Source organism: Rana temporaria, chromosome 13, assembly GCF_905171775.1.
Source record: "Rana temporaria chromosome 13, aRanTem1.1, whole genome shotgun sequence".
NCBI lineage: Eukaryota > Metazoa > Chordata > Amphibia > Anura > Ranidae > Rana > Rana temporaria.
The window spans coordinates 65,286,919-65,310,107 of NC_053501.1; the positions used below are offsets into that span (position 1 = coordinate 65,286,919).

At 42.9% G+C, this 23,189-nt stretch overlaps 1 protein-coding gene across 2 annotated transcripts in view; it reads left to right on the top strand.

Moving 5' to 3' along the window:
- Nucleotides 1-22,414, top strand: part of SCFD1 (sec1 family domain containing 1) — a 183,273-nt gene extending 160,859 nt beyond the window's left edge. Inside the window, exons 19-25 of one of the 2 annotated variants that reach the window (XM_040332180.1) lie at nucleotides 1,868-1,943; nucleotides 3,894-3,947; nucleotides 5,621-5,673; nucleotides 7,601-7,634; nucleotides 8,946-9,011; nucleotides 19,358-19,426; nucleotides 22,054-22,414. In XM_040332180.1, the coding sequence (XP_040188114.1) occupies nucleotides 1,868-1,943; nucleotides 3,894-3,947; nucleotides 5,621-5,673; nucleotides 7,601-7,634; nucleotides 8,946-9,011; nucleotides 19,358-19,426; nucleotides 22,054-22,077 (376 nt within the window). In that variant the 3' untranslated portion in view covers nucleotides 22,078-22,414. The remainder of the gene's footprint in view (nucleotides 1-1,867; nucleotides 1,944-3,893; nucleotides 3,948-5,620; nucleotides 5,674-7,600; nucleotides 7,635-8,945; nucleotides 9,012-19,357; nucleotides 19,427-22,053) is intronic. The other variant, XM_040332181.1, reaches the window with a different exon arrangement.
- Nucleotides 22,415-23,189: the final 775 nt, after the last annotated feature.

The window sequence follows — 23,189 nt, forward strand, 5'->3', positions numbered from 1 at the left end:
TCAAGCCATGGCTCCATGCCTGAATGGACACACAAAACAGTGATTCAGCTCAGGTGCCACCATAGCAAGCTGCTTGCTGTGGGGGGGGACTCAGCAGGAGGGAGGGGCCAGGAGTGCAAGTCTGGCCTGCTCTGTGCAAAACCTCTGCACAGAGCAGGTATGTATAACATGTTTGTTATTTTCAAACAACCAAAGACTTTAATATCACTTTAAAGGACAATTTCCATTCATATAACACATGTAATTGTTACAGAAGTCAATTTGTCATATAGGGTTATAACAATCTGTTGGAATTGTTTATTTTGTTTACTAGGCCTATCCCTCTGGCTTTAGTGGTTGTTTTATGCTAATATCAACCAATGGTTACCACAGCTTGATCTGGCGCCACTGCAGTACTCTTTGTTAATAACCATTGGTTGATATTAGCATAAAACAGCCACTAAAGTCTTGATAAGAAGCCGCAGTGGTCGCTCTTACATTCCAGCCTTTCAGTAGCTATCAAAAGGCATGTTGGGACAGAGGGATTGGCCAGCAAGCAAAAGAAACAATTCCAACAGACTTAATCCATGTGCTCCAAATAATGTTAATCAGGAATAATCCATTGATACAGACACTACTGTTTAACTTCAATGTACTACACAGTGCAACTAGAAAAGCAATAAGGTAGCAGTAAAATAAATCTCAAGAGAAATATCTTATCAGGTTACCTAAAGCCATGATAAGAAGATGCAGTGGTCACCCTCACATTCCAGCAGCCGTGTGCGGGCGAATGGCTGGAATGTGAGGGTGACCACTGCGGCTTCTTATCACGGCTTTAGTGGCTGTTTTACGCCAATATCAAGCGATGGTTACCGAAGATCTGGAGTCCTTGCAGTACTTTTTGTTAATAAAATTTGACATGTGGTCGCACAGAGCTTGCCTCGCACATAGTTGTGGATGTACTCAGTGACTCTCTTTGATGGTGTTTTGTGAAAAGTGGTGATCTGTATATTCTCTGGAGAAGCCAATCCTGGCGAAACATGTTGGGATTAATCACCACGCTTTGACCATCTATATTTTTGGACACCAGTGATCGATGATATGTATACATTTATAATGTATTTTTATTGAACCCATCTTTTAACTTTATGTGAATAAAGAGTTTGACTGCAAATACTTCTATAGCTAGGTGCAGAAAATGAGATTTACAAAATAATAAATGTATTTTAAAATAATGTGTAGACCATTATAATATGTGGAAATCTTTCTCAATCCTCCTGCCACATTGCTGCCAATGACCTGTTGTGACTTTCCACGTGAAACTTAGTAGATTGGCCAAATCATTCTAATGGCTTTAAAGTGGTTATAAAGGCAGAAGTTTTTTTTATCTTGATGCATTCTATGCAACATTATTTTTAACTGAAACAAAAATAAATTTTAAAAAACACTAATTTGGAAACCCCATTTTATGTTTCCTACATAGTAGTTCTTCTGCACGTTACACTACATAATGTCCTCTCCTTTTGCAGCAGTCACCTGTATGTGACCTGTTGCTCTCCAAAAGTAGGCTGCAGCCCTCCTAGTAGTATTGTGACTTTCATATTCCATCCCAATTAGTGTTTCTATGCCATTCCATGGGAAGCTAGGAAAGCTGCCAAGGTTGGCATTTCACAGTTCCCTTCCACCACAGAGGATCTCTTGTCCTTCTACGCTCCCTCTCCCTCTACTGTCAGACAGATTACATAGACACATCCACAACCGAAGCCTTCAAAGCTACACACTGTTTATTCTGGTACAATGATGGTCTTCTCTGCAGCCTGTGCAGGGTGGAGGATCTGGCACAGAGGATGCATCTCTTTATACCCTGCCTTCTTTTTTCTACTTCCAGGCTGCTCTCCAGAGTCATGAATACGGGGTCACAGTTTGTCATGGAGGGGGTGAAAAACTTGGTTTTAAAGCAGCAGGTAAACAGACTATGGAGCAAGCTTTATTTTGACAAGTGTAAACTACAATCTCATCCACCACTGACGAGAGTGTAATTGAGCTGCATGTGCTGAGTGACTGCAGATAGGGTTTAATGTAAGTTTAGCCCTGTCTTCAGCATGTCATTATACTGTGGTGCACCACATATACACAGCTGTCTGGCCATCCAGTCCTGCACAGAACACACAGCCTGCATTCAGTTTAATGGTAATTGCATTGATACTAATGTTGCTATTCCCCTTTTTGAATTCTGTACTGCTGAAACTCTTTGTGTTCCCATCCATCACATCTACATATGGGTTAATGCAGCTGCCTTCCTATCCTGCCCAGTTCCCCTATCCTGTTTGTTTTGGCTGCTCAAAACAAGAAGCTTTGTGAATGTGTTTGGACATTTGATACACGCACTTGGTACAGAACCTTCTGTCACATCTCCCGCTGTGCCCTTAGTAAATGTGTCTGCTCTTCCCAGAACGTCAGCTGCAAGATGTGAATATATAGAGTTAGTAATGTGTGTGTCTATGGAAATTTAAATTGGAGCTTCACTATATTGTACTTATTTACGCCAAACATAATACCACATATATCAGTCATCAATATAAGACTAAGCCATGGGACAAGACTGGGCTCCCTACATTTCTCAACTCCAAGCCAGAAGTTTGAGACTTTTGACAGCAAATACAGGCAGGTTCTAGCTTCCCAGCTGTGATGAAGTTGTAATGCTGGCATGGATGCTCTGACATAATAATATTGATAACACTGTTTAAGCTACATAAAACTCTACAGCAGCCTAAATATGCCTTGCCTTGTGTGTGCTTAACAGCTATACTTGTCAAATGACACAAGTTGTAATCTAGTTAACATAATGTGCACTTTGATTTAAACCATAAAGGTTTGGGGATCTCTATGGGTTGAAGTAAAATTATTTTAAAATTAAGCTGGGTTTTACCCATGCAGGGCAAAGCTACAGTTTTACTGTAATTCTTTAGAAACGCATACTGTACTCGCCTCCCTCGCACTTCATTATATACTTATTAATTATCTGCAGAAGCATGATTTTTATATATATATATATATATATATATATATATATATATATATATATATATATATATATATATATATATATATATATATTATTTTAATATTTTTACTTGAATGTATAACTTCAGCATCTAGCAAAAACTTTTTTCTGAGTTTAGGATAGATTTAGAAGGATTACAATATGTTTTTTATTGGTCCATGTAATGGAGTCCCCTGAACTTCTTGTTCCGGAGACACAACAGTATGTAAGACAAAATGCCTGCAAACAGGGAAAATCCCCTGTAAGTCAGTTGCCACCAAACAAGTATGTTCCATTGCTGCTCAGCAACTGTTGTCTAGAAGTTACTCCATGTGGTGAGTTTTTTTTGTGCTGAGCCCTGATATAAAGCACGTTTTGTTTCCCACGAAAATACGTTGGCTGTTTTTATATGACTTTCTTTACCAGCAATTAAAATTATCTTAGACTGATTTATCAGGTTTTGGTCTGGTGCTCCTTTCTGTATTTTTATGGTTTAAGCTAACGTTGGCTACCCATCAAGTGCAGCCTTGCTGTGTGGGAGCTGCCTTGCCAGAGCTATTAGGCTTGTTAGAAGTGTTCCTTCATCTCATGCTGGTCTAAGTGTTCCCAGCACCTTTTTGAGTATGCCATTCTGGACCTCTCTACTGATGTCACCCTCAGCTAGGACACAAGCATCAATAAAGCCCTGACTGTGAGGTGGTATAACCCCACTCTATACTAGAAAAAGTTATGACTGAAGTTATACTTTAGCTGATGCATACTGTATATACTATGTTTCACTTTAAAGCTTTGTGGTTACATCAGATAGTGACAAATCTGTCTATATATTTATTGTTCCCCAGTTCATACATGTCAGCCTTTGTCTTTGTAGAACCTGCCAGTCACGCGAGTTCTTGATAGCCTAATGGAGGTGAAATCCAACCCGGTAAGTAACAGTCAGATTTACAGTATTGGTCAATTAGTACCTTGGCCTTTCCCGCATGTAAGCTACTGTTACAGAAATGCCTGTAACACTAAGAAAATAAATAAAGCAAGATCAAAGTATTCCAGACAACAGGTTATAATTTACTTTGTAAAATCTGAGCTTTTTCTTGATATTTATAACCTCAAAGTAGGCATATAACGTTTGCAGCTGTTTTGCCAGCCTTAAGCCTACGTTATTACCTCCCATTTCCAAGCATCATAAATATATTAAAGTGTTTCAGGATCACTTTGTTCCTACCAGTTGTTTTTATTTTCCTTTTCGTATATTTGTGTTTTTGTGATTGGTGGTTTTATTTTATTTGCTCCCAGCTGCAAGTTAAAAAAGGAATTAGAAAAAATGTGTTTTGGAAATGACTCTGGCTCCAACCGGACGCCCTCCTTAAAGTTGCTTCCATTGCCAGGAGCTCGTAAAATGGATGGCTCTGGGGGCCATGTGTTTGTATACAAAGCTTGATCTCCATGTACTTGTCTAACCTACATCCAGAGCCAAACTTTGTGTTTTGATAATTTTTTTACTTAAACTTAATAGTATTTCATATTACATTTAAAGTTTTAAATTGGTTTCTTATAAAGTGAACACCTTTTGTAAATGGATCTGAAGAGCATTATGTGAAAATATGTACAGTATGCCGGGGACAAGTGAACTGTGAAAATAATATTTTTGATGCTTCCTGTCTGGCTGTAGTTTTCTATTTTGCCTTGTTCACCACTCTACTGTTATTTATTTTCCATATGTGTAAGTAGAGCAACCCAAAACCTTTGGAAGGTTGAAGTGATTAAAAATATGACTTTAAATACCCATAGAAAGCAAAGCTGATTTCTAAAAATGCTGCAGCCTACAGTGCCTTAAAGTATTCATACCCCTTGAAATTTTCCACATTTTGTCATGTTACAACCAAAAACACAAATGTATTTTATTGGGATTTTATGTAATAGAGTGTCTCACTGACACCTCCATGTGCTGCTCTGCTAATGGGGAGGGAGTCTAGTGCTGGCAAACGGGGCTTTGAGTGCTGCTGGCGGCACCAGTGCCGGGGACTGACTACCCCTGGTCTATTGCACAAAATCCCAATAAAATACATTTAAGTTTTTGGCTGTAACATAACTGAAGAGGACATTTTCAAGGGGTATGAATACTTTTTCAAGGCATTGTAAATTGATTAAACATTTATGTACAGCATTTCTGCACGACATTTCAAGTCACAATGGTAAACAAATTAAATGGTAATCACATTTTATTTAACCACTTTAGGTCCACCTTATAGCAGTTTTACTGCTACAGGGCAGTACCTGTGCTCCGGATCACGTATATATACATGATCTGACACTTCCTGGAAGGGCGCATGTATGAGCACCGCCGGCAGCTTGCTTCTGCTGTGATTACACATCTGTGTGACATCTCAATAATGTTTGTTTAATAATAAAAATAAAAGTGAAAATCCCAAGATTTTAGCTGCCCCACCTCTGCACTGCCTCCTGGCGTGGTGGCCATCTGTAAGCCCGGGGGTCCCATAATCTTCTATTGCCCGGGGGCCCCATGAGTTGTCAGTCCGCCCCTGGCTGTGTATTCATTCTTTTAATGTACTCATGTAGATTATGCTTTTCATCCTATAGGAAACAGATGACTACAGATATTTTGATCCCAAGATGTTGCGGGGAAATGACAGGTGACACTTGCATGCCTGCATGTTTGTATAATAAAGTACTTTTTTACGCCAACAGGTGCATGCAAGCACATGTTTTTTTTGTTTTGTTTTTTGCAGTCTGGCAGTTTTTTGCAATTGTCTAATTTCTAACTTTAAGGCCATGCACACTGGATGTTAAAAAAAAAAAATGCCAATAGCGTTAGCTGTACACTTTTTTTTTTTTTTTCTTTTTTTTTTGCCGTAGTGTTTTTTTAGCTTTTTTTAACAAAAGCTTTTGGCTCAAAAACGCTGATAAACGCAGAATAGCCACGTTTATTGGTGTTTTTAAGCTTGGACACATAGGATAACATGCTGGAGAGTTTATTGGCTGCAGAAAGAAACGTCTGAAGTCAAAAACAGCAGCTGTATAAACGTCTAGTGTGCATGAGGCCTAAATGTATTCTAGAGAAGTGATTTAAGTAGGAAGCACAATGGCACTTAAAGATTTTCCTAAAGAATGTCCTGTTGGATAGATACAGAGTCTGAAACTTTTATAGTTTTGATCAACCATATAATATATAGGTAAAAGGAACTATTAGGATAGAAATATTGGAGCTGCCCTTGACAAAATGTTTTTAGGAGTATTTAAAAGTTACTCTAAGGCTAGGGAGGAAGTATGTGGAAAAGAACTCGGAACAAGGCTGATAACAGTGCAGCTTAGGCAGGAAGCACATAAAATATTAAACTGATAAGATTTCTGGTAGGACCAATAGGTATCGTTTGCACTCATGAAACAGATATAGCACATTTCTTTCACCTCTATATCTACCAGATCAAATAAGCTAGTAGAAGAGGTTCAGGGTTTACATAATATACATTTTGAGCACTGAGGTTGTTGTCCTCATCCTTGCTTCATTACTTGGTAAGTAACTGACCTGTAAAGCCCCGCACACACAATCGGACCTTTGTCCGACCAAAATCACATTGGAGTTTTCGACGGAATTCCATTGGAGTAAAATAGTTCTCTATCTAAACTCCAATGGAATTCATCGGAATTTCTGATGGAATTACTCCGCAGGGGCATACACATGGTCGGAATTTCCGATGGAAAAAGTCCGTCTGAAAAATTCCGATCGTGTGTACGGGGATTTATACGTCTGCAGGTCAGGAGTCCCAACACTTCATTGGGTGGGGGACCCTTTGCAGTGATATCAGGATCATTCTGATAGTGATGCACCAAACAATGATAGCGGGATCAAAGTGGCTGTGACATACAATGGCATTAAAGCCCAGGTCTGGATGACTGACACACCAGGCAGTAAAGTCCAGATTAGGATCACAGTCCAAGAGCATAAATGTTCAAATCAAGTGATCAGTGACAGCTCTCCGATTTCTGTCCTGCCAGGTTCCTTTAAAGCAGACCTTCAATAATTGTTTTCAACTTTTTATCTATTAAATCTTTTGCCCTTGTTGTTTTAACTTTGGATAGCAAAATATATTTTTTCTGCCAGTAAATACCTTATACAGCCCACTTCCTGTTTCTTGTCTGAAAAAAAGCCTAGACTTATGACATCATACACAGCTCTCCCTCGTTCTTGTGAGAGTTTGCCAGTAAGGGAGGAGGAATGAGTCAGAAGAGGGCCAATCAGGAGCTGCACAGCTGGAGATGTGCCTCTGTGTGTCTGTGTAAATCCAGTAAGTGAAGAGGCTTCAGCTGCCCACAGTTAAGATGGTAGTAGCCAGACTCTGTGGAGGGAAGATGATTTCTGCAGCATATTTGACAGATAAAGAATCAAAGTATATATAAAATATGCAAAGTGGTTGGAAGGAAGCTTCAGAATGGCAAAGATGTTTTTATTACAAATTATGTGAGCAGACTGCAGTTCCTCTTTAAGTAGCTTCTGTCTCATTAGAGTGAATCTGAAATATTCTCTGGATTAATACGTACCTTTTTGTTTTGTAATAACAGTTCTGTACCAAGGAACAAGAACCCCTTTCAAGAGGTAAGCCAAGTAACACCTTATTCACAATATAAATATCTTAATTGACTGACAACCACTTATAGTTCCAAGACAGTTTTGCACATGTTGTACCTACATTTTTTGGCAGATCTGTACACCATAGGAAGTAATACTTTCTATTTTTGTGTAATTGTTCTTCATAATTATGTTTCTTAGCTCCTCTTACACTCACATTCTATAAAAATCAGTCCTGTGTCAAGTTCTTGCCATAATCTAGCTGTAACTAATTTGTATCAGTTTCTGCAAAATATCCACACACGTCACTGAGTTCAACAACAACTAGATACATTGGAATTGTATTTGTTTCATGTGTAAAGAAGAACCCAATTCTAAACCTTTCTATAATTTTTTAATGACATAGCTGTTTAGGTGCCTACGTGTATGCTGTTAAAGCTTTTCTCTGTTTCTTGACCACTTAAGACCCGGACTATTATGCAGGTTAAGGACCTTGCCCCTTTTTGGGATTTGGCACTGCGTCGCTTTAACTGACAATTGCGCGGTCGTGCGACGTGGCTCCCAAACAAAATTGGCGTCCTTTTTCCCCTACAAATAGAGCTTTCTTTTGGTGGTATTTGATGCATGCATTTTTTACTTTTTATAGGGGATAGTTTTATTGCATTTTTATTAATAATTATTTTTTTACTGCTAATGGCGGCGATGAGCGATTTTTTTTTTTCGATTTTTCGTGACTGCAACATTATGGCGGACACATCGGACAATTTTGACACATTTTTGGGACCATTGTAATTTTCACAGCAAAAAGTGCTAAAAAATGCACTGTTTACTGTGAAAATGACAATTACAGTTATGGAGGACCACTAGGGGGCACTGTAGGGGTTAAGTGTGACCTCATATGTGTTTCTAGCTGTAGGGGGTCGGGGCTGGACGTGTGACGTCAATGATCGTCTTTCCCTATATCAGGGAACAGACGATCACTGACATTGCCACAATGAAGAACAGGGAAGGTGTGTTTACACACACCTCTCCCCGTTCTTCAGCTCCGGTGACCGATCGCGGGACACCGGCGGCGATATGATACAGAAGCATGCAATACAGTTGCAGTGAGTTTCCAAAAGTAGTGGTGCAATTTCAGCCCTTTCATTTTAAAATGGGACCACACAGAACTGCATGTGAATCACACAGGAACGCACAGCGCATGCGCAACCCAGAGAGGCCCTGTTGCTATAGAGTTGTTGGTAGTTTTGCAGATTGTACAGCCAGTGTGAAAAATGTGTGATCAGGTTAGGACTGTTGATTATACTAATCGTGTATTTAAATGTGTTTTACCTGCAGGCCATTGTGTTTGTTGTTGGAGGAGGAAACTATATTGAATATCAGAATTTAGTAGACTACATAAAGGTTGGTGTATATCCTGACTTTCCTGCTTCTTTAGCATATTAATCATAGTTTTCTTCAGTTCAGAGAATTTTGTTTAATATTGAAGCATACTATTTAATGAAATATGTATACCCAGGCTCTTAACTCATCATCCTATCCCTTCATTTCTCAAGGTCATTTATTTACCTATTCCATTGTCAATCTTCTTGCCCAGATGCATTTCTTTAAAAAAGAAGTATGGAAAACATATTTCTTTCTCGTACATCACGGGACACAGAGCAGCATATTCATTACTATGTGGGTTATATGGAGTACCTTCAGGTGATGGACACTGGCAATCTCAAACAGGAAGTGCCCCTCCCTATATAACCCCCTCCCATAGGAGGAGTACCTCAGTTTTTACGCCAGTGTCTTAGGTGTTGGTCATGGTTTAGCTTGCCTCCACATCCTTGGGATTAAGGTGGGCTAACCGGTTCTGTCCAAAGGCCTCAGCGCTAAAGTGGTCAGTAACCGGACCCCAAACCAATGGGGTATAGCCCATAATGCTTTCTCTTTAGAGAGCTGGACCCTGGGCCCAGAACTTAGAAACCTTTGGGGGCCTAATGTTTCTGTTGCCAGAGTGCTATATGGGCCCAGGACAGTGGATCCTTCATAGGAACCCAGGGCCTGAAGGTCTAGACGCCACCCACGGAGATGGGGGAAGATTGGACCTCTTGCTGTGCAAAAGTCCTGCGGCATGGAGCAGGTAAGTATTGGGGAGCCTGCGGAACTTGGTTCTTAGCAGATTCCCTGGAGGGAGGTGCACAGGGGGTCATGCCTGGGTATGCTCTGCATTGGCAAGGAATCACTATGTCTATGGTCAGAGACAGGATGATTCAAATCCTTTTCCCCCAGTGATAGGTGTCCTCCCTGGTAAGTGTTGTTTAGCTGGGTCTGCTGCGCTAGGTGTGGGATCTCTGTGAAATACAGGAGCCGTGTTTCCCATGCTAAGAGGAGGTCTGTGACCTACCTGAGGGCTTACCTGCCTGGGTGCTGCGCCGCTCCGTCCTCCTCCATGTGCGATGGCCCCGCCGACGGGCGCGCGCGTGCCCGAGATATGAACGTTTTTTCGCGCCATTGGCTGGGGTGGGGGCGCATCCCTGTGGGCGGCGATTTACATATAGGAAGGGGAGGCCCTTCCAGTAGCTGCCAAAAGGCTCAGTGTCTTCCTGAGTTACAGAGGAGGAGGACACAGAGCGGAGCTCGCTGAGGACACCCAGTGGCGGAAGGAAAGATTACAGTCGTTTTCTAAAGAATAGACTGTCAAACCTACAGATAGGTTTCCTTTTCCTTTTTTTCAGCAGATGGCTATTGGCAATACTTATTAGGAGACAGAGTATTTTTCTTTTCCTCTTAAAAAAAAAAAAAAAAAAGATATATAAAAAAAAAAGAAAAAAGAAGAAGAAAAAGGGAAAGTACTTCTGATCTCCCTTCTCAGTTTGGGCGTTAGTCTCTATCGTTCCCAAACCGGCAGATCCCCTTAGCTACGTCTGTGGCTGGGTGATAGCAGGTGTACCTCGGTATTGTACCATGGCTTTTAGGTCAGAAGGTACAAGGGGTGGGGATTCCCCCGCAAAATCCGAGGGCTCAGACACGGCTATGCCGCTGCTCTCCCCACAGGACATATCAGGGCACGCCCTGATGGGACCTGGGGGATCTGGTGCTGGGGCTGGTCCAGTTCAATCCAACCCCGGCTTTGTCACTGAGAGGGTGCTTGCTGTTTCTTTAGGAGAACTAGAGAAAAGAATGGCAAAAAGAATAGCTAAGGCTATATCGGGTAGAAAGCGGACTAGGTCTCCGTCACCCGAGCAGGAACCCTCAGACTCAGAGATCCTTTCCCTAGGGGAATTGGATAATCCTGACGTTTTGGACCAGGGTGGTTCAGAGATCGAGGATCCGGATACTGAGGAGTCTAGTTCAACCTCCCAAGGGGAAAGTTTGTGGGTTCAAGCTTTAACGGACATGGTCCATGAGGCATTTAAGTTACCCATACCAGAACCTCAAGTATCGGCGGTTTCAGCTTTAGGCTCATTAAGAGCGCCTCAAAGCAACGCAGTTTTTCCGGTCCATCCTCTACTCGAGGATGTCATATTTCAGGATTGGATCAAGCCAGATAGAGTCTTTTTAGAGAAATTCTCCAAAAGGTGGGCGCCCCCGGCGGTGGACGCAGCCATCTCCTGTGTGAACAGATCTTTAACTTGCCCTGTAGAAAACTTACAGGTGTTTAAGGATCCGGTTGATAAACGCTTGGAAACATTACTTAAGGCCTCCTTTACTTCAGCAGGGGCGATAGTTCAGCCCGCTGTGGCTGCTATTGAAGTTGCCCAAGCATTATCAGATAAGACTAAGCAAATGCTTAAACTGATCCCTGCCCAACAGGCAGAGGAATTTTCGGATATACCCAGGGCTATACGCTTTACGGTGGATGCTATCAAGGACTCCATCCAGCAGGCGTCACGTTTATCCTTATTTCTAATCCATATGAGAAGGCTCTTATGGTTGAAGAATTGGGAGGCTGAGCCCCCGTGCAAAAAAACTCCTGGTAGGGTTTCCCTTCCATGGAGGGACGTCTCTTCGGAGAAGATCTGGATAGATATATTCAGACTATATCAAGCGGCAAAAGCACTCTCTTGCCAGTCAAGAAGAAGGCCCGAGGGCCCACATTTAAGCGCCAGCCCTCCCCGGGGCAGGGGCCCTCTAATACCAAACAGTATCGACGGCCTCCTGCAAGATCAGGATTTAACAATAAGCCGCAGGGCCAAGCCACAGGGGGCTAGAAGCAGTGGTACCGCAAGCCTGCGAAGCCAGCCCCCAAGTCGGCCTTATGATGGGGCGCCCCCACCCACGATGGTGGGGGGAAGGCTGCGTCTCTTTGCAGAGGTTTGGGAGGCCAGCATTCCCGACTGCTGGGTACGGTCTTCCGTGACCACGGGCTACAAACTAGAATTTCTAAAATTCCCTCCTCCTCATTACCAGGAGTCAAGAGTACCAGGCGACCCTGTGAAAAGAGCCGCATTGATGGCGGCATTGAATCATCTGCTATGCCAGAAGGTGATAGTAGAAGTACCAGTCCGGGAACAGGGATTGGGGTTCTACTCCAACCTGTTTATCATCCCAAAGCCCAACGGCGATGCCAATCTTGGACTTAAAGGGAGTAAATGCGTACCTAAAGGTCCGCTCATTCCGGATGGAAACTATTCGGTCAGCTGTCGCCGTGCTCCAGAAGGACGACTTCATGGCGTCCATAGACATAAAGGATGCTTACCTTCATGTGCCAATTTTTCAGCCACATCAAGTATTTCTACGCTTCGCGGTGGCTCAGCGTCATTTCCAATTTGTGGCGCTCCCCTTCGGGTTGGCTACGGCCCCCCGGGTATTCACGAAGGTCCTAGCCCCAATCCTAGCCAATCTAAGGACCCAAGGGGTCACGGTCCTGGCTTACCTGGACGACCTCTTGGTCGTAGACCACTCGTCTCCTGGCCTGGAACGAGCAGTGGCCCTCACGGTTCAGTACCTCGAGAGGTTCGGCTGGGTCCTAAATCGAGACAAGTCAGCATTCCTGCCCACAAGGCAGCTGGAATATCTCGGCATGAGATTGGATACAGAACAACAAAAGGTGTTCCTACCCCTATTAAAGGTCAAGGCCATCAAGGAGCTAATACAAATAGTTCTAAGAAAGAAAAGGCCAACTGTTCGCCTATGTATGCGACTACTAGGCAAGATGGTGGCCACATTCGAGGCGGTTCCGTACGCTCAGAGCCACACTCGCATCCTGCAGGCAGCCATCCTGTCAGCATGGAGCAAGAGGCCTCAGGCCTTAGAAATTCCTTTGCCACTCTCACCAAGAGTGCGGCAAAGTCTATCTTGGTGGTTAAACCCTCAGAATCTCCTGAAGGGAAAGACTTTCAGTCCTGTGACCTGGAAGATAGTAACCACAGACGCCAGCCTGATGGGCTGGGGAGCAATTTTGGATGGTTGCACTCGCCAGGGCACTTGGGCAGCGGCAGAGAAGCAGTTGCCCATCAATATCTTGGAGCTCAGAGCTGCTCGACTAGCCCTCAGGGCTTGGACGTCCAAACTACAGGGGTTCCTGGTGAGAATACAATCGGACAATGCCACGGCGGTGGCATGTATAAATCACCAAGGGGGAACCAAGAGTCAAGCCGCTCAGAAAGAAGTGAGCTTGATTTTCTTGTGGGCAGAAGCCCATGTGCCCTGCATATCGGCTATATTCATTCCCGGAGTGGACAACCTACAGGCGGACTTCTTAAGTCGCCAGACTCTGTTGCCGGGGGAGTGGTCTCTGCATCCACAGGTCTTTCAGACACTCTGCCAGAAATGGGGAGTGCCGGACGTGGATATCATGGCATCGAGACTGAACAAGAAGCTAGACAGGTTCATGTCCCGCACAAGGGATCCCAGGGCCTGCGGAACCGATGCGTTAGTTTGCCCTTGGCATCAGTTCAAACTTCTTTATGCATTTCCCCCGCTCCAGTTACTACCCCGCCTGCTGCGCAGGATCAGGGTGGAGCACATACCAGTTATCCTGGTAGCTCCAGCATGGCCCAGAAGGGCATGGTATTCACTAATCCTGAAGATGGTAGTGGGAGACCCTTGGACTCTTCCTCTACGACCAGACCTGCTATCGCAAGGTCCGATCCTCCACCCTGCCTTACGGCATCTAAATTTGACGGCCTGGAAGCTGAATCCCTGATTCTCAGGGGTAGAGGTCTGTCTCAGAAAGTAATCTCTACCCTAATCAGAGCCAGGAAACCGGTCTCTAGGGTGATTTATTACAGGGTCTGGAAGGCCTATGTAGGCTGGTGTGAGTCCAAGCAATGTCTTTCTCGCAAATTTACCATCGATAGAGTATTACGTTTTCTCCAGCTAGGAGTGGATAGAGGACTGGCATTAAGCACAATCAAGGGACAGATTTCAGCTTTGTCAGTGTGGTTTCAGCGGCCGCTGGCCACCCACTCGCTGGTTAAGACCTTCATTCAAGGGGTCTTACGTATTAATCCTCCAGTTAAATCCCCGCTTTGCCCGTGGGATTTAAATCGTGTTCTGTCAAGTTTACAGAAACAACCTTTTGAGCCGTTGGCTGAAATTCCTTTGGTTTTACTGACAAGGAAGTTAGTATTTTTGGTCGCCATAGTTTCCGCTAGAAGAGTATCGGAACTGGCAGCCTTATCCTGTAAGGAACCATATCTTATTTTTCATAAGGACAAGGTCGTTCTCCGCCCTCATCCTTCCTTCCTACCAAAGGTTATATCCAGTTTTCATCTAAACCAGGATTTGGTATTACCATCCTTCTTTCCTAAACCTACTTCCAAAAAGGAAGGGTTGCTGCATACCTTGGATATTGTCAGGGCCATGAAGGCCTATCTTAAAGCTACAGAGAAGATCCGGAAAACAGACGTGTTGTTCATTTTACCGGATGGGCCCAAAAAGGGGCAGGCAGCTGCAAGATCCACCATCTCGAGGTGGATTAAACAGTTAATCACTCAGGCCTACGGCTTGAAGGGGTTGCCTCCTCCGTTATCATTAAAGGCTCATTCTACTAGGGCCATGGGCGCCTCCTGGGCAGCACACCACCAGATCTCTATGGCTCAAGTTTGCAAGGCGGCAACCTGGTCTTCTGTCCACACGTTTACAAAATTCTACCAGTTGGACGTAAGAAGGAATACTGATACAGCCTTTGGGCAGGCAGTGCTGCAGGCTGCAGTTTGAGACCCTCGATTTCCGGGGGCTCCCTTTTGAGTAAAATTTAAAATTTAAAATTATTTTTTCTCAACTAAGTTGGATTTATTATGATTTGAGTTTATCTCTAAATTAAATCCTTTTGTCTTGGGAAGATGTCTCCCTCCCCTCATTGTAAGCATTGCTTTGGGACATCCCACATAGTAATGAATATGCTGCTCTGTGTCCCGTGATGTACGAGAAAGAAAAAGGGATTTTTAATACAGCTTACCTGTAAAATCCTTTTCTTGGAGTACATCACGGGACACAGAGCTCCCACCCCTCTTATGGGGACCATTTTGGGAGGCATACTGCTTGCTACAAAACTGAGGTACTCCTCCTATGGGAGGGGGTTATATAGGGAGGGGCACTTCCTGTTTGAGATTGCCAGTGTCCATCACCTGAAGGTACTCCATATAACCCACATAGTAATGAATATGCTGCTCTGTGTCCCGTGATGTACTCCAAGAAAAGGATTTTACAGGTAAGCTGTATTAAAAATCCCTTTTTTCTCTTTCATTGATCGATGGGCACAGGGCCTCCTTAATCTTGACCATTGGGTTATGTCGCCTAATGGTCAAGATTAAGGAGGCGCTGTGTCAGTCGATGAACTCAGAGATATGTATTTTACGGTGAGTACTAAAATCAATTTTTTTTCGGTATCTCAGTCTCCTGCCGGGTCTAACATCGAGTAGCGAACGATCAAACCCCACTGATCGTTCAGTTCTCAGAGCTTGCTGAGAAGAGAGATGGTGACTGTCAGTCACCAGCTGTCTGCTCTGCCCACCCCCCCCCCCCACACACACACACACTCACACTCACTGGATCGCCAAGGGGCTATGACGGTCCAGGCATGTGGGTCGATCCGACCATATAGTCATGATCTTGCCCAAACCTGGACCGGCTCTGTGATGTCAGCCGACAGAAGGGTTCAGCCCGCTGTCTGCTGAAATCATGTCACAGGAGAAATACAGCCAATCAAGCTCTTTTACAAATTCATGTCATTTTTTTATTGGCACTTTCCATTTAAAAGCTAAAATCTGATTTGAAACGGGACTGCTAGCCTGTTAACTGATGGGCTTCAGGAGAAGGTAAATAGGTAGCATTACAGAAAAAAACAAGCCTTAGAGTAGCCATCAGCAGTGTGGTAAAGTTCATAGAACAGGTAAGGGAACAACATGCCCCCTCAAAAAAACGCTAAAACCAGTGAGAACACACTGGACTAGATCTCAGAAGAAGCTCCATTCAGAACTCTTCAAAACTACATTAGGGAACAAAATAAAAACAATCCAACCACATCAAACGGCCACAGAAACTCTTGATGCCATAAACCAGGCCCTACTACAGTCACCTGACTTAGCAGCGCCAAAACGCACAACGTGCATCCGGAAAAACAACTCCAGCTGGTTTAACGACCAGCTATCGTTGCTAAAGCAAGAGCGCAGAAGAGCTGAAGCAGCCTGGAAAAGAAGCTCTTCAGAGGAAAATCACACTATCTATAAGATAATAACAAAAAAATACCATAAAGAAATCTTTATTGCCAAAAAAAAACATTTTTCCAATATTATCACCAATGCCCTAAACCGCCCCTGCAAACTCTTCAATCTAGTCACCAAGACCATGAACCCAGTCTATAGTAAAAGGTGGAAGCAGACTGCGCAAAGGAACACACAAAAAATAAAGCAGCTGAACACTGAAGGTCAATAAATAAACATGAACCCAGTCTGTCTAGAAGCCCCTAATTCTGATTCACAAGATTTTTGCAACTAATTATTGGATTATTTCATCAATAAAATTGAAAGAATCCGTGAAAGTATTCAGCAAAATAGAACCTCCATCCACCCCCCTCTAAATCACAAACCTAATACCCACATAATTCCTCAGCAATCATCTAACTTCACTCTAAAACCCATTTCCATCGATGCCACTAAAAATATCATCGGGACTTTGCGAAATAGCACAGCGCCTAATGATATCATCCCCACTAAACTGCTGAAAGAATGTGCCGATATTTTGGCACCAGCCATGCAGCTTATAAACCAGTCATTCAAGGAAGGCATGGTGCCACCCTTGCTGAAACCAGGTATAATCAAACCAATTCTAAAAAAAAACACCCTCGACCCCAAAGACCCTAACCACCGTCGCCCCATAACAGGCCTGAATGTCTTCTCCAAGGTAATGGAGAAAGTAGTTGTACAACAGCTACAACATCATTTGGACACCCATAAATTACTTGACCCATTCCAGTCCGGTTTCTGTCCTGGTCACGGGACAGAAACAGCACTGCTCAAAATATGGGATGACGCTCTAGAGGCCGCAGACGAAGGAGAAACTTGTCTTCTAGTACTGCTGGACCCAAGCGCAGCTTTTAATACAGTAGACCACCAATTATTGCTGACACAGCTAGCTGAAGTAGCCAAAGTCGCAGAATGTGATTTATCTTGGTTCTCCTCCTTCTTGGAAAACCGATCACAAATAGTGAAACTTGGTCCTTTCACTTCTGAAAAACGCACGGTGTCATGCGGAGTCCCCCAGGGATCCCCATTGTCGCCTGTTCTGTTTAATATCTATCTCCGCCCTCTTTTTGAAATCATCAGTAACCAGAAGTTACTCTACCACTCTTATGCAGACGACACACAACTATATTTTCGCATCTGCAACAAAAAGGATCATTATCTTGGACTAGAGAAATGCCTTTCTTTGATAGAAAATTGGATGACTATCTTAAACTCAATGGCTCAAAAACAGAACTTCTCCTGTTTCAGGCCAATCGGAAGATTCATCCCGCAACAACATGGACATCTCCGCCCATTCTGGGTCAAACCATCACCCCTAGCACCAAAGTCAAAAGTCTCGGAGTCATCTTCGACACCAACATGACAATGGATGCACAAATAGGGTCAGTAGTTAGCGGATCTCACCATCTGCTGCGCCTACTACACAGACTCACTCCCTTTATCCCAAAAAAAGACATAGCAGTCGTGGTGGGAACAATCATCAACTCCAGACTTGACTATGCAAATGCCCTCTATCTTGGACTCCCAAAGTACCAAATCACTCGTCTGCAAGTCGTTCAAAATACGGCTGCCCGACTTGTGACTGGGAAAAAAACATGGGAATGAATCTCACCTTCTCTGAGATCCCTTCATTGGTTGCCAGTAAAAGACAGATTCACTTTTAAGGCACTCTGTCTAACGCATAAGTGTATTCAAAGCAATGCCCCCCAATATCTATGCGAAAAACTAAAAGCTCACAACACCAATCACATTCTGCGATCCACCAACCAAAATCTACTCCAGATACCCAAAGCCAGATACAATTCCAAAGGAGAACGAAGATTTGCGGTCCAAGGACCCAGACTATGGAACGCTCTACCAACCACCATCCGGTTGGAGGTAAACCACCTGGCCTTCAGGAGAAAGATCAAGACCCATCTCTTCTGAGGGCCCAGGGAATGGATACCAAGCGCCCAGAGGCGATTCAGTTCGCATGTGTTGCGCTATATAAGTTTCTCACTCACTCAACATGGATTATGCAGATCTGCACCTATATAGCACAGCAGCTGTGAGTGGATCACTTTACAAATATTGTGCAAGGTAAAACATTGTCTCACTGGGGTTTATTTGCTAAAACTGGAGAGTGCAAAATCAGGCTCGCTTCTGCATAGAAACCAGTCGGCTTCCAGTTTTTTTTTTTTTTTTACCAAAGTTTAATTGAACAAGCTGACATTAGCCGCTGATTGGTTTCTATGCAGAAGTGAGCCTGACTTTGCACTTTCCAGCTTTAGTAAATAAACCCCATTGTGTACTTAAGCTGTGGTTCGCTGCAGATGCAATCAGATCTGTCAGTTGCAGACAGGAACTTTAGATTACCTTGACCAGAGTATTATTCTAGTTTGCCACCTAAAATTTCCAGTTCCGTTTGACTTTTCTTTATGCATTTACCTACCCTTTCTCGACCAATCGCCCTTTTGAGGCATTACTAAGTGAGGCTACTGCCTGTCACTTCAGAAAGTGTTAAAACAGGATGATTGTTTTCTTAACTCATCTCTCTTATTTTGCACTCAATTTCCTGAACTTTTCTTTATTGTTTTTTGATTTCTACTTCTCTTTTGCTACCCTCCACACTTTTTTTTTGTTTAGTCCCCCTGTCCTTCTTACCTGCATTCTTTCTTCCCTTTCCCCGATTTAAACTCTCCTGCTGTCTCTCATCTACCATCTCCTCTTCAGGCACATAACTTTGGCTAATTGACATGCAAAAAAGAATCTACCTTATAAAAATAAAAATTTGTGGCAGGCAACCAGCTCTGGCTTTTGCTTTGCTTTTGTATCCTGTTACTGGTTGCTAAGGCCTGTCCTTCCTTTTGCTTATTCTGTCATAGATGTTATTTATGTGGCCCTCGCCAGTTCCTCAGATCAATTCCTTGGCCTATTTTTTCATCTTCTTAGCCTGCTACTGTTTTATATTATTATTAACACTTTAAGAAGCATTAGCTAAGTAGTGTTTAATTTGATGATTATAAAATGTAGAGCATGTAACTTAACACTTTGTGTTATCTCTTTTTTCTATTTTTTTCTTTTTTTTTTCAGACCAAACAAGGAAAGCACATACTTTATGGCTGCACAGAGCTTTTTAATGCTTCACAATTTGTTAAACAGGTAATGGGTGCCTTTTCTGCATGCAGATGTAATTAAGCAAAGACCATTAAATTGTCTGGTTCATAACGCAGGTTCAAGTTTGGCCCCTCAGTGTTACTAGACTTAAATCTGAACTCCAGAAATTCAGCCATTTTCTAAAATGTGTCAGATGGCTATAGATTAAAGGGTTACTCCACTTTCAAGGGAAAAAAATAACAAATAAAAGTAAATGATCTGCAGAGTTGTAATTTTCTGTAAAATGCAATCTGGCTAGCTGGAGGTATTCTATACACAGATGGTGTACAGAACGCCTCCCAGATAGGTCATTTATCTACTTGTGTGATTGGCTTACCTTACTGATTTTCCCAGGAGTCTGCACTAAGATACAAATCAGATTTTTGTCATGCTCTGCAATAAAAAATACATGTTTTGGTGTAATACTCTCGAAGGGAAATCATGTCTAACGGGATGCAGACCCAGCAGCTTTCCTCATTGGAGCCCTGCAGGTGCATCAGCTGATTGATAATTATAAAACCACTCCCATATGGACTCACACAGACAAACAAAACAGCTATTTCTTCAGAATAACAAAATTAAAGGTAGTAATTTGTAACAAAGTTTGTTTAAATTCGTGCAGTGTACATTGATCACCCAGAGGGCAATGTTTTTTTCTCAACAAAAGTGGAGTTACTCTTTAAGTCCAACCAGATGCATGCCTTTAATTTGCAATCTACATTTTTTACTGAGCGCTGGGAGCATAGCTATCACTATACTTCTATTGCTTGACCTACCGGTCTCAGCTCCTGCAGCTGCAGGATGGTAATCAGTGTGCAGCTAATACACCAGAAACGTTGTCCTTTTCAAATTATCTACCTTCAAGGCCTATGCACACTACCTCTGTACCTCCTGGCACTGTTCCAATTTTTGCTTAATTTCATACCCAACACATTTTTGTTTCTTTTGGTGGAATTGGGAAATGGCAATATATTATAATATCTGCTTAAATGTGCTGTATTCATCTGTGATTGCTACAGTTGGTTTTGGCATAGATTAAGCTGCATGTAAAACAGATATATTCCCATTTCTATAATAGAAGTCTGACAATAACAATTGGTAAAGTAATTATGAACAGTGTTTCATATTTGTTTAAACGGTAACAAGTAGTGTCAGCATTTCAGAATTTTCATAGAGCTCTCAGCATTTTAAGAAATGATATAATCAGATGTTAACATTTATTACTTTATCTGCTCTAGAAAATTAAATGTTTAAACTTGATTGCTATGGGGATTACCTCTATAATATCATCCCTTTGGTTTTTAAACATGTTTTTAGTTCGACTTGGGGTCCTAAATGTCAGTACTCAATTTCAATGTGCTTTTGTCCCACATTGGTAGATTTAGGGTCCTTGCACATGGTACTGGTGTATGAACGCCAGATCTTCCTGGTGAAAAATGCACTGCACAAAAAACACAAGTATGGTCTGTATTATGCATGCGTATATGCATCTATAAGTGTGTAAAATTTCTGCTAACTTCTGTAATGTCAAAATATACAGTATTATGATTATTTACTCAAGTAGCAAATGTGATTTATGCAGGTAGTCACACAAATACTGACCAGTAAGGGTTCGTTTACACTTGCAGTTGGGGAGTGCTAAAAAAAAAAAACGTGGTTGAGCCACATGGTTGAGCCACATTCTTACCACCCTCCTTGAACTGCAAAGGCAGCTGGAAGTGGGTGTACATGCTGCAGTGGCAGCAAGAATTAAACTCCTTGTTGCATTTGTCTGGCAGTACCTTTCACATAATCCATTTAAATGAATGGGGCCACGCCACAACCACATGCAATGCACTCATTTGCAGTGGTACAGCCATGTAGGGGTTGAAGTGGCGAGGAGAAGATCATGCAGCACAGAAGGTTTCTCACTTAAAGCGGGGGTTCACCCTATAAACCCAAAAAACATTTTTTTTTTTCCTCTACCATAAAATCAGGCATTGTAGCGCGAGCTACAGTATGCCTGTCCCGATTTTTTTATCCCCGTACTCACCTTGTACTCTTACATCGAAGATACCGACTCCCCTCGGGGAATGGGCGTGCCTATGGAGACTGAGGATGATTGACGGCCGGCTCTGGCGCGTCACGCTTCTCCGGAAATAGCCGAAATAGGCTTGGCTCTTCACTGCGCCTGCGCATAGCCTGTGCGCAGGCGCCGTGAAGAGCCGAGACCTACTCCGGCTGTCTTCGGGGAGAGTGACGTGCCAGGGCCGGCCGTCAATCATCCTCCCTCTCCATAGGCACGCCCATTCCCCGCGGGAGCCGAAATCTTTAATGTACGAGTACACAGTGAGTACGGGGGTAAAAAAATCGGGACAGGCATACTGTAGCTCGCGCTACAATGCCTGTCTCGATGGAAAAATCATGTCAGTGAGGGTGAACTACCGCTTTAAGACTTTATAATCACTTCAAGGGTGAACCTTGCGCCCCCCCCCCAGGAGTTTGCACCTTTAAAACATGTCAGTCTACATATTTAGTCTTGGCAGGTTTTCTGTAGTGAAATTGGTTATAGTTCTGTCATTTTGTGTATTTATTTCTTGTGGGAAGAGGCTTCATGGTTTGTTTTTTATTTGTTTTTTCGGCTTCTCTTCTAGTTGTCTCAGCTTGGACAGAAGTAACAGATGACATGGCCTCAGATCATGTTCCGCTTGTCTCCAAGGTGTGATCTGAGACCATACATGGACTTAAAGACCCAGCCTATACTTGCACCGTTCCATTAATCCTTCTATCAGCAGAGTCGTGCACCTGTGCCTGCAGGTCTGACAGAAAAAGTAACATATCAATTCTGAAGACTCGGAGATAAAAGCTGTGCTGGTTCCTCTAACTTTTTGAAAAGACTCCCGTATTTAACTTTGCTGGAGGTTCGCCAGCCCCAGTAAATTGGCATTAACATTCTCTCTGTACAAAGAGGTTATTTCAAAATAAAAACAAGATATTGTTTAATTTTATAAAGCACATTGTGTGTTCAGAGTTCTGCTTTCTGAATAGGGTTAGAGTAGAAAGTGGACTATAGTACTGAATAAACTGCAAATTTCTTATGTCCACATGTAGCCTTGTTCACGCCAGCTGCTGCACTGCAACACAGCGGCTGGTGTGTGGTGCGGTCAGGCTGGACCAGCATAGTGTTGATGCGCTGAAACTGGTGCATTGCACTGTTCTGAACTCTATTGGAATGTCTCACAGCGATATTTCATTGAGCTCTAGCCACTGGCATTGGTTGAGTCGCACTGCGCTGGAAAAAAAAGTACTGCACACAGTACATAGCACATTTTTTCTGAGCACACCAACGCAATGCAGTGGTGTGAACCAGCCACACCGGAGACAAGGCACTTGTCCATGTCTTGGAGTAGAGGTGTGGTGGGACTGCACTGGAATAGCCACCCAATGCATTTACACCGTACTTGGTGTTAGTGGACCCTAAAGCCATCTAATACAGAAATCATTAACTTTTTCAGCTTACAAGACACTTCTGAATGGGAACAATGCAAATGGTTTGATTCAATGAGACACATGGCAGTAGCTAGTAGCATCCTCAGTTTAATTTCTGTAGACAATTTTGAATGTATGTTACATTCATTTGGTATTAACAAAAATACATAGCCTTTTATTGGCTTCATGATATGACACAGGAGGCATTTACCAATTAAATTAGCACCACAATCAGATGTAAATCAGGCTTCCTCTCATTCAGCAATGCCTCTGCGACAGGTTTACTTTATATTTTACCCCA